This window comes from Actinia tenebrosa, unplaced genomic scaffold (genome assembly GCF_029948245.1).
Source record: "Actinia tenebrosa isolate PJP-AT-01 unplaced genomic scaffold, QUT_ActTen_1.0 PGA_scaffold6__47_contigs__length_16458017, whole genome shotgun sequence".
Lineage (NCBI taxonomy): Eukaryota > Metazoa > Cnidaria > Anthozoa > Actiniaria > Actiniidae > Actinia > Actinia tenebrosa.
Window position 1 is genome coordinate 11,678,794 of NW_028292583.1, and position 11,764 is coordinate 11,690,557.

The 11,764-nt window shown below is 34.8% G+C and overlaps 4 protein-coding genes across 5 annotated transcripts; 2 read left to right on the top strand and 2 right to left on the bottom strand.

The window, feature by feature from the left end:
- Positions 1-8: 8 nt before the first annotated feature.
- On the bottom strand, positions 9-2,340 carry LOC116289188 (endothelial differentiation-related factor 1). The gene is made up of 6 exons (XM_031696068.2): positions 2,175-2,340; positions 1,996-2,047; positions 1,621-1,698; positions 1,357-1,439; positions 844-937; positions 9-348 (listed from the first exon to the last, which is right to left on the bottom strand). Exons 1-6 carry the CDS (start codon positions 2,250-2,252, stop codon positions 284-286), a joined length of 450 nt encoding a protein of 149 aa, XP_031551928.1. The 5' UTR covers positions 2,253-2,340; the 3' UTR covers positions 9-283.
- Positions 2,341-2,391: 51 nt separating this feature from the next.
- Positions 2,392-3,479, top strand: LOC116289143 (NF-kappa-B inhibitor-like protein 1). Its single transcript, XM_031696021.2, has one exon. It carries the CDS (start codon positions 2,396-2,398, stop codon positions 3,476-3,478), a length of 1,083 nt encoding a protein of 360 aa, XP_031551881.2. The 5' UTR covers positions 2,392-2,395; the 3' UTR covers position 3,479.
- LOC116289151 (zinc finger MYND domain-containing protein 19) lies at positions 3,462-9,084 on the bottom strand. 2 transcript variants are annotated; one of them, XM_031696038.2, is made up of 10 exons: positions 8,622-9,084; positions 7,912-7,971; positions 7,032-7,138; positions 6,753-6,817; positions 6,568-6,643; positions 6,355-6,436; positions 6,003-6,066; positions 5,856-5,911; positions 5,441-5,506; positions 3,462-4,842 (listed from the first exon to the last, which is right to left on the bottom strand). In XM_031696038.2, the coding sequence occupies exons 1-10, from the start codon at positions 8,814-8,816 to the stop codon at positions 4,765-4,767; spliced, it is 849 nt and encodes a 282-aa protein (XP_031551898.2). In that variant the 5' UTR covers positions 8,817-9,084; the 3' UTR covers positions 3,462-4,764. The 2 variants fall into 2 exon arrangements, with proteins under 2 accessions (XP_031551898.2, XP_031551893.2); XM_031696033.2 differs by having other exon boundaries at positions 5,856-5,914; positions 8,622-9,082.
- Positions 9,060-11,746, top strand: LOC116289179 (uncharacterized). The gene is made up of 4 exons (XM_031696059.2): positions 9,060-9,211; positions 9,492-9,581; positions 10,946-11,049; positions 11,378-11,746. Exons 1-4 carry the CDS (start codon positions 9,130-9,132, stop codon positions 11,597-11,599), a joined length of 498 nt encoding a protein of 165 aa, XP_031551919.1. The 5' UTR covers positions 9,060-9,129; the 3' UTR covers positions 11,600-11,746.
- The last annotated feature ends 18 nt before the right edge of the window (positions 11,747-11,764 follow it).

Sequence of the window (11,764 nt, forward strand, 5' to 3'; positions counted from 1 at the left end):
TTGATAAAGAGTTTTTCAAATCATCCTTTATTATTGGCAATTAAAGCTACTTCAACAAGGAACATGCTTGCATGGCTGGATAATTAATTACTTGTAGTACAGGTTTGGCTAATACTGATAGATTATGAAGAACTTTATTTTATACAGGACAGTCCAGCTATTGCTTAATATATTCTTGCATAAAATGCAAGCAGCTATTTTGTAGCATGAAATTGAATAGAGCAAAGGATATTTTCTCTTATTTAGTATTCCACAAGGTTAATGTGAACTAACTAGTAGCCTGTCATTTTTTGCCCTTGCCGCCTTGTTCAAATGTTTTTCCTTTGTCCTTTCCACGGAGTTTTATTCCTGAAACATGATTTAATATTGTTCATTACATATTTTACAAGTAATAAGGTTAATAAAAACTTCAGACACAGTTTAGAGAGGTTTTAGAGTGAACGGGGAAAATAGGCTTACTCAGTATGATGATAAGAGGTTGAAGGTGGCATAACAGTTGATTCATAATGAACATTCCCCTTAACCTCTGGGGTCTTGGGAACCCATGTTTGTTTGGTCTCTCAATTTAATAACTTATTTCTTAAGGATTTTTCGTGAGATTTTCAAGTTTTCCTCCCTCCTTGACACACCTTAAATTCCATTAGGCCTCTTAACCTTTATAAGCAAATCTCAGAGCATGTGACATTCCCCTAAGAATTGTTGATCTTTTATGATGAGAACTTTAAAATATATACATACTTTTATAAGACCAGAGGATATTTCAGAATATCAATAACATATATTTGAAGGTTTGAATAGATAACCAAGTTAAAGGCTAATGTTTATGTATGTCGTTGATCTTACCAATTACTCTTTCAATCTTGCCCAGGATTTGATTGTTTGGAATTGCTTTTCCTTGTTCGTATTCGATTATAACATTTGGTTTTTCATTGATTTTCTGCAATTAACCCATAAAAAGCAAAACCAAAATATAAACTCTGCAAATGCAACTTTTAAAGAATTATGCTACTAACTCTAACTGTCATCAGACAATGGCCAGCTACCAGAATTAAAACTGGTGAAATATTTGCCTTGTCAGTTATTTTGACCATTAATGTTGAGTCATAAATGAGGAATTATTGAGTTTAGACTATTGATTCAGTCAGTTATTATGACCGTAGACTGACAAACATTAATTTAGCACTGCAGCTGTCAATATATAAAATAAATCAATTTAGAGAAGCATAAGAATTTAAACTAGGTTTTGATCCCCTGGATTTCTATGATGGATAAGCAAAAAGAATTCATAAGCAATTAAAAGCTTAACATAGACCCAAAAACCTTGATGTTTACAAGATATTGCCGACTGTGACTTACTGTAGCAAGCTCTTTTTGTGTTAGCTTCTTTCCAAGTCTTCCCTGTTGAATCAGTTTGCCAACATCCAGTGCCACTCTTTCATCTTAAAAGATAAACAACATCCCTTGTAATATCAGAATGCATTCCACAGGTAGACCACTATTATAAAATACTTGTAAATAAAGAAAGGTTCCTTTTTAAGGGTGAACTGTTTCATTCAGCCATTTCATTCTTTCCTTTTTTCATTTTTCATGTATAAAGATTAAAATAGGAGTTCAACATACGATGTAATTCCTCCGTTTCTCTGTCCAGTTTTGCTGTGTCTTTGTTTGCTGAATGTTGTTTGTTTCCACCTGCAAAGACTTTAATGTGAAAAACTCTATCAGAAACATAAAGAAATAATATCAAAATAACCCTAACCCCTTGGACAACAGAAGACAGGGCTGACAAAGAATGAGGTGATTAAGGGACTGTGTGACCTATTACACTGGATATGTCAATATTCAGCTTGAAGAGGCAATCTGGACAAAAGTGGTGTTGATTCATGACAACATGGATGATGATGATGATGAAACTTCATTCATAAGCTTTGCTTGCTGATGCAACTTTCTGGTCAAACATGAAATTTATAAACTGTTTTGTACTGGTATTTTGCTTACATTTTTCAGTTGTTTCGACCCCTTGGCCATGTCTTTGTGCCGATGCTATCGCCTATTAAAAGAAAAAGAAAACTACTTACTTACGATGTCGGCCATGATTCATTGATCACTAAACTGATTCATGAATGAATTCAAAAGAAGTTATCGGGATCCTAGGGTTTGAAAATTAAAATTTTCACCTGTTTTGAACGCATCTCTGCTGCTCTTGGAGTTCTTTTCTTAAGGTACGTAACAGAATCCCAATCAGATTCAGCCATATTTACTTATTTTGATCTAGTTTCTTTGTGAGACTTGTACTTGATTGTATTGTGGTTGATTTTGATCACGATGATGAATCCCTCGCACCACGCATGCTCTTACTCTCATACACCAACCACCAAACATCGTGGACTCAATCAAGATGGCGGACAACGATGGTCACATAAAGAAAAAGAACGTAGAAAGACTATTTCGATATGTAAAAGATGGAAGACTAAAGCGTGTTCGATCGCTCTTGAAAAGACATAAAGTAGACTTAAATTTTCAAGACGGAAAAAAGAGAACAGCTCTGCATCTAGCTTGTATTCTTGGGGAAGACGCCATCGTCAACGTTTTGCTACAACATGGAGCAAGTAAAGAATCTAAAGATATAGACGGAAACACTCCTTTGCATTTAGCTTTAAATTATGCTTTGCAGGTGTTAGAAAAGAGAATCTACGATGAATTAATCATTCCCTTATTGCATTCAAATCCTAACATTGAAAACGATTCTAATGATCAAGGCGAATCACCAAGAGATTTGATCAAGAGATTTAAAAAAGAGTTGAAAAGAAAAAGGGAGGACAGAAAGATTTTCGAGGAAGAGGAAGAACTTAAACGTGAAAAGTCTAGAGAAAGTAAAGAATGGAACGAAAAGTTGTTTTTTGAGTTGGGCAACGATGACGTAGATTTTACTGGCTTTACACGAAAATATGACGACAAGGATTCCAGAAGAGAAACATACGATGAATGGGCAGATAGAATTGACAGAGAATATTACTATCGAAAAAAATGCTTACACTCCAAACAGAAAGAAAAGATATGTGAAGAAAAAATTCGCATTGAGAAAGAAAACGAGGAGAGAACTCGTATGTTGGAAGAAAATCATCGCAAGTATCTAAACGACGTTTGTAAGAAACGAAAACAGCTGAGACTTGAAGAACTCAGATCTAACTATGAATCTCGCTGCACTACTGTGTTTGCACAAGATATGATTACCAAATTATCATTTCATGATATTCCATGGCCTTGTAAAGGGACATTAGAGGAGATGATCGAAATGATATCCAAATGGATTTGTCATGATGAAGATGGAAAAAAGTATCTTAAAGAACAGCAAATCCGATGGCATCCCGATAGATTCTTCCAGAAATGTGGAGACAGGTTGATAGAAGATGACAAAGAAACAATACTAAATTATGTAAAACAACTGTCTCAGGGTATAAACATGTTGTTAGATAGATGATTTATTAACTTTATTTTCTAATTGATATACAATAATATTACAATACTATCACATCCTACACTGGTATTAGTTCTGATCATAATGTTAGCATTTTGGCTTGCACTTCTGTGATTAGCAAAAATTTAATATGGAAGACAATGAGAAACTGGACAAATAATAACTATTAGGAGCAATTATAGAATACCCCACAAGTGATATGCAGTTGTCAGAATTTTTTGTAGAACGACACATACAACAATAGAAGTTGTGGTTATTAAATATGTACAAATGATTGCAGGGTATTCTATAATCATACAAACTACATAATATCTTACATGTAATACAGAATTAAAACAAAAAGGTTTTCTTTCATAGGAAGCAGATCCTGAAACCTTGACACAAGTATGTTTTCAAAACAGTTCTTCATGTGTGGGTGGCATTGTCCTCTGCATTGCCAATCTCTCAAAAAAATGAACAAGAGAGGATGCAACTTCAAGAATGATGGCATGCGCACATGAAAAACTATTTTGAAAACATGCCAACATCATTGTTTCCATGTCTGTGTTCTCTATCAATTAAGGCCGCCACCTGGCAAGTGATCTTGTAATGGTGGAACTCGTACTGTCGTTGTTGTTGGTACAAGTTTGAATTTATAATTACAATTAACATTTTTTTAAATATTGAAATAATGTACAAAGTATGACACGATTATCTTTTACTACTACAAAGTGCTTCAGGCTGGAGTTCATGGGTCGAGGTGCAGACTGTGGCGGCTGACAGGGAAAGGTAAACTCTGTAAAAGCCCTATGTGGCATGAGTCGTGAGGAGGATAGGTAACAGGTAACTACTTAATAGATAATTACTGAGGCACGCAGCATTCGTAGGTATAATGCAGGCAGCTGAGGGCGTAGCCTGCATTATACCTACGAATGCTGCGTGCCTCAGTAATTGTCTAGTATAATTATTGTTCTTATCAAAATCTAATTGTTTTCTTTCTAGCTTGTTTATCATAGAAACAAAGCCAATAATGAATGAACTAAATATGTCTGATTTTCCTCTATGCATTCGTTGGGATAATGCAGACTGAAAACAATGGATTTTGATAAGATCAGTAATTATATAGTGTGCTTAACTATGGACTGTCAGAGTATCCCAGACAAAAAAATTATCGAAATAAATGTCAATATTAGATTCTAAATGAATAAAAGGAAAAATTATGTAATGGACAGTAGAATATTATGAAACACGGAGAACAATGGGAAAAGGTTTGTTGAAACCCTTCTAATATAAATCTTCCAACAATAACCCTATCTATCAGGAGTACTTTGATAATGCCTTTGCCTTGCTTTTTCTTTACAATATTTCTTGTGACTGGGCCAGTCTCTCTAAGATAAACAGAATAAATAAGAATTTTAAGAATAAGTAATCCATGCATTTTATTACAAAAGCATATGTTTGAGGGACGTAGAGGATGGGAAGAGATTTTAGATTCTGGCATTTGGAGGGTAAAAATTAAGTTGGTGTTTTTCAGAAATGTCAAGGTTAGATCTTGGTTTTTTGAAAAAGAAATTTACTGATACTGAATTATTATAGAACTTCTCATATGAGTGGGAAACATAATTATGGTACTGACTTACAGCACGTAAATGGAGGGACAAGCCATAGCAGTGAATTGGGTTTTCATGGCCAAGATTTCATTATCAGTTACACTTTTGGTAGAGTGCAAATCATACAACTGTGAAATAGCACAAAAGCTAAATAGCACTAAACACATCTATTTCTTTTGTTTTTGGTACTATTTGGAACTCAGTACTATTTTACAGATATATTGTTTGCACTGTAAGATAAGGGCTACGAATTTGCATTGCTATATCTATTTCCACCCACAAGAGATCCCACTCTACAAGCATACATTACAGGCAAAATGGTCCAAGTTCCATAAATCATGAGGCACAGCTAGGAAACTCAATGATCAATACATACCTGTTGACAAAGTGTTCCACAATATCGAACTTGTTGACAACGACCACAAATGCTGAATTCTTGAAGCTAGAGGATTAAGGAAAAAGTTAAGATGTCTTATGTGAGTAGATCAGTAAGTTGGTTCCTGTTTCCCTTCTGTGCTTCAAGGGTTTTTCCACCAGGTTCTCATGTTTTTATTCCTCTATAAATTTCAACTTCTAAATTCCAATTGCATCAGTGGATGAAGAGCCACTGAGGAAATGCTACTGTTAAATTCTACTTCTTCGTTTTAATTATTTTAAATTAGATTTACACCCACTCATCAATTGAAAAAATACCTCTAAAACCTTCAGTTGTTGCAAAGACTGCCACATATTTAATAAGGTGCCTTTATCATCAAATGCAAGAAAGGAATAAAATAGTACAACTTACTAACCTCATGCTCTATTTTTGTACAGGGAGCAAAATGGCATTCGTAGAATGAAGAAGAATCTTCTAGAATTAATGTAATTAAGATACAATTAATAAATCCAGTCACATGAAAAATGAAATTTTCAATTTTCTCCACCAGCTAGTCACCTACCTTCTTCTCTTACTAAATCTCCATTTGCATTATAAAATTTGTTGTAACTCGCATTGATTAGTTCCTGGTCAATGAAACTTCACATTAATATAATGAAAAACTAATGTGAAAAACTAATAAGTGACAAGCTAACGATAATTATTTAATTATAAAGTATTGAATCATGATAAAATATCCAAAACCCACATGAAGAAAATCACTGAAAACCCCTCCTCCCATTTTTATTCTTGGTTCAAGGGAAACCTGTTGAGTGCATCATGAATGTCTCCATTGTCTGTTTTTGTGTGTATTAATTTATAATATATTCCTGTAATTATACATTTGATGGCAAAGTTTTATAACATATAATTACCTCATCTTGTGCTTCAAATGGTGGCAGCCTTGAAACAGCTGTCCAATACAAACTTTGATCGCCACTTGGTTCACTAGATCCACTTCATATTTCATTGCAAAAAAAAAACCAAGTTATGGTTAAAAATCTGACTATATGAGCTAGTATTCAAATAGCTAGTATATATAGCTAGAGCTAGTATACCATAGCATTCAAATTTGTAGTTCAGCTCACCATGCAATTTTTTCTTGGTGTAATCTTCTATATCTTCTACCATTTGTCACTATAGCTAAATTATGTAGTCGATTGTCTGTACATAAATTTGATGGAAAAAGTCATAATCAAAAATATTCTTAAAAACAAATCAGTTCTAAGGTACATTGTGCAACACTTTATTGAAAGCAGTATACAGAACTTACCAACAGTTACACCATTTTTGTGCACTACTTTAAAACCAGGAGCAATTCCTCCACAGTGCCTTTCCCTGGGTCAATACAAAGTATAACCATGAATAATAATGACAATAAATATTGGAACATGAGCCCTTGTTATTCAATGATCTCTAGAACAAAAAAAACATTGCATTTTCTCATTAAAAAGTGGGAAATAAAAATTCAGCCCTCCTCACTGCCACTAACTCCACCCACCCTTTATTTTTTAAATTGGCAAAAGAATATAACTAATGATGTCTTGCATACCAAATATAATCATGAAAATAACATCCTCTTGTTTTATCTTTGTTGATATCATATGCATATGCATAAATCTTGGCTCCGTTACCATCTCTATCTATATCAACCCTAGCCTAAAAAGAAAAACTATGGTTAATCATGCAGTTTGTTATCTTCACTAGCTACTAAACATATGATATAGAAGTCATTTACCAGCTTGGATGTCTGAATCACTTGCTGTTCATGTACTGAAAAATTAGACACTGAGTCTATGCATGCCTGCAAATGCGCCTGCAGTCCATCAACAGTTTCATTAACTATTTCAATAACGAATAGAAAATGGCAAGCAAAGGATGGGTAGATTGTTTACCTTGGAAATTTGTGCCTTTTCTGGTCTTATTTTGTTCTGATTATTCTCATTCTACAGTGGCAGATCCAGGGGGGTCGAAGGGGTCAACGGAACCCCCCTTGAAGGTTTGATCTTTTAGGTAATAGAAATATGTCATATAAATTTTGATAAAAGAATATTAGTAGTTTTGCGTTGGGTCGTGTTATTATAGCTTGGTCCATTACTAGATAGTAAATTAGGTGATTAGAGCCAATTTTTTTGTCAAACATCTACTAAACAAAAGAGAATTATACACAGTTTAAGAAACGGAACCCCCCTTTGAAAAATCCTCGATCCGCCACTGTTCTATGTTGTTTAAGGCATTTTTAAAGCTTGGAATATGACCTTAATGATGAAATAAATAATAATTTCCTCAGGCAAAGTGTAGATTGGGTTCTCTCAATCTCTGTATAATTTGACACATGTGCATCTCGAGTGTCTGGGTTGAACGGTACATGGAAAAACTGTGCCTGAGGTCTGGAGTGACTTTTGACACAAATGACTGTGTGAAATACTCACCTCAAAACGAAATTTTTTAACTAGAGGTATATCTTTTTCATCAACTAAAGAATACTTGTGCTGCAATATATTAAAAGTATAGTAAGATTGTAATTGATTACAACTTAATAATACAAACTGGAAACCTTAGTGGCTAATTAACTCAATGCTATGCAATTTAAAGCTGAACAAATAGAGATTACCACATGTTCATGTTTGAGATGACTCCCCTGGATTTGACATGAAACTCTTGGTACCCTTCCCCCTCCCCCCTTGATTTCTGTCGGAAGTGTTCCTTGTATGTCCTCAACAGGGGGACCCCAATTGATCAGTAAATGATTAAGCTTATATGGAGCTTATTGCTTTGCTTAAAGAATGGATATCGAAGATTACTGTAAAAGATATGAAATATCTTGTTATTAAAAGTAGTTATCCCATGCATTTACTTTCAAGCCAAAGATGGGAAACGTGATTCGTCCGTCATCCTTCATTTTCTCGCAATACCTTGGTTGGTATTGATTTCTGACAACCATGGCTGTAATACTCGCCTTATTTTATACTCGACTTCCTTTTGTTTAAAAGACAAAATAAAACGATAGATAACTAGATGTAATACAGCATATCGCTAGATATCTGTTATTAACTAAGAGATCTATATATAAGACAGTTTATTAGACAGTCCTCAACATGGATGGATGAGAAACACTACCCCAAAATGTTATAGATCTCACCTTTCCCCCTGCCTTTCCGATATATACTATGCCAAGCTTTAGTCCCGGCTCCATCTTGATTCCTTTATAGAACTTTTGAAGAACTACACTGCCTTTTTTTGTCGAAACTTCGCTGTAAAGTTTTTCTCTAATGTTTGATTGACTGAGGTTCTGTTTACCGGCTTGATGTGAGCCCGCGTTCACCTTAGTCAGCATTCATTTGCATGGAAACACGTGAAAACTTAAGTGGTTATTTTTTTTCTATCTTTATCAAAAAAATTTGTAACTCAAAAGTAATTTTAAAACGGATGATTCATATACATATGTTCATGAGTTAGCAATGGTCTATCGATGTCTATTTATATTTTGCTTTGATCGTGAGTTACGAATCAAGCCTAATTAGTGCGCGCGAGCAGCTACCGATGAATTATCGATTGCGTAAAGCCACTCCGACCGCTCTCCGAAAGTATAGTGGTTTGGAAGAACTAGCCAGTGCTTTTCTTGATTACTAATATCTTCCTGGAGAAAAATGGCTAATGAACAAAAGGAGAGATCAAGTAGGGTTGTTGTAGCTATAGATGGTAGTGAGCACAGCCAAAGGGCGTTTGACTGTAAGTAAACTTATAACAAACCTTGTAGATAAAAGTGTATGCCTAATCTAAGGCAGAAAAATGTAGGCTAAACGAGGATAAAAATGGTTTTTCACAGACAATAAATATACATGGTGTTTTTAAGGTAGATTTTTTCACTTTTCCAGCACAATGCTTTATCCTCTGAGAGAACAATATTAAACTAATTAAGGCATGCTTGGCGAGGCAACTAAGTTTATATGTATTGATATTAACCCAAATGTAGATAATCCATGTGTTGCAATTGTTATTCATTTTATAGGGTATTGTGAAAATGCACATAAAGATGGCGACAGTGTGATGTTGATTCATGCTAATGATATATCTGATCGTCAGATTCAATTACATCCTTGTGAGTATATGTTAACTTGCCTCTTCAAAATCTTAACCAATAGTTCACATCTTCCACTGGCCTAATTAAATTGAATAGATCAACTCTTATTGATGGGTTGCAAGCATTCCCAAGAGAGTTAAAAGACAAAAATATGGCGGCCATTGTGGTGCCGTTAACAATGGATGCTAATGAGAAATCTTTTGTTAAATGGTACCAACATGGCCGCGATGACGTAATGTGCAAACAAAGAATTACATTCATTACATGAGAGTTGGAAGGCAGTGCTCGTGGGCTAATTTAGGGTGGAGCCCAAGGCAAATGGGTTGCATCCCCCTTTATTTTTGTTAGTCAGAGGTTCCATTAATTATGAAGATTTTCTTTGTCCAATTCTTATATTTTACAAGCAATACTCCCTGTACAGGGCTCTTCCGTGAGGTTCCCTTCACACGCACTACCACTGCGTTCTATATTTACAATATACAACGCTCAACTCACATGTTTATTGGAAACAGGAAGACCTGGAGAAAACCCTCATGTTGTTGTGAAGTGTGATCGTGAAATAAACTTAACTCACATATGATCCAGTCTGAGCCGGGGCTCACTTTGCCTCTCATTCCTGGATCTATTGCATACCAAAAAAAACATGAGTAAAATAAAAAACACAAGAGTAATTACAGCATTGAGGGGTGTCTGGTACACCCCCTGGATACCCCCCCAACCCCACCAGTACAAGTTTGTGTTATAAAGATAAATTTTAAATTTCAAACGTTCAATTTCAATGTAAATTAAACTAAGGCCATTTTTATTATGAGAGTAGAATTATGTAAAGGACTCCATTCCTGTGATGAATATATTAAACAGTTGTGAGATATGGACTTAAAACACTCATTAATAAGTCATAAGCTATGAGAATCACTTCATCAGGAATGAAGCATGCATCCAAGTTTAGATGAAAACTTAGAGTCATAGTCAACCCTAAAAATATTCGACTATTGTGCCTTGGCACGCAATATCTATTGAATCTGGTTGCACATGCCCGTGATGTCAAATCTCTATCAAAGTATAAAAATCCATGTTCGTGACGTGTATGGTGGCTCCAGTTGAACCAAAATCTTATAAATTGTTCAAGAGTGTCTTAAGCGGTTCAAAAAACTCATAGATTGTGTTTTGTCAGGTATAAAAGCACGAGGCATAGCAAAGTGCTTTTATACCTGATAAAACACTCCTACTCGTTTTTTAAACACTACATAAAACCCACTGCAATGACTCAAAAACTAATTTCAAGAGAGTTGTATTGCTTCTTAATTATTGTCAACCTTTCTGCTTGTTTATTTTGATTCTAACTTACAATAAGGATTTATTTTGGTTTTTATTTCTTTTAGATGGATTAGCTACAGTTGAAAGCTGGGATAAGTGGATAGAAAGATGTACAGAAGATTCAAAGAAGTTACTCTCTACTTTTGAAGAGAAGTGCAAAAAGCTCAAGGTAGGTCACTATTTTAATTGTATATTCTCACATTACATTAAGTACCTTTGTTTTTTAAAGAGGTGGGGGCCAGTAGGATTTTAGAGGGGGTCTTAACAAAACAAGCTCAAAGGGGGGGGGACACACAAAAGAATTAGAGTTCCACAGCCGTTTTGTAATAAATGTGGAAAATATTTTTTATTCAACAATGGAGCAGGGGTCAGATTTTAATCGGTTACCAAACAAATCCCACCCCCCCCCCCCCTGAACAGTCCCTTGTGAAGGTTATATTGTTGAATATTATTTTATTTTCTATTATTCACGAATGTATTGTAATATTTTATTTCAGTACAATTGCAAGCTTTTCACTCAGATTGGTAACCCTCCTGAAGTGATATGTAAATTTGCTGAAGAGAAAGATGCTGATCATTTAATTATGGGTTGTCGTGGTCAAGGTTCTATACGACGTACTCTCATGGGTAGTGTTAGTGATTACTGTGTTCAGCATTCCCATGCACCAGTTACTGTAGTTCCACCAGCAAATAGAGAGCATCATGGATTCCATAACTAGTTTATACTCGGCTATTATCATAATATATGGCTTGAGTACGAGAGGTATTTCTATGTGCAGTGATCTTTGTGTTCAACACAGTCGCTCATTTTCTTTCAGTTAGTATATCATTGGGGTCAATACATGAATAAATCATCCTTTCTGCAATTCATTTGTTTTTTTGTT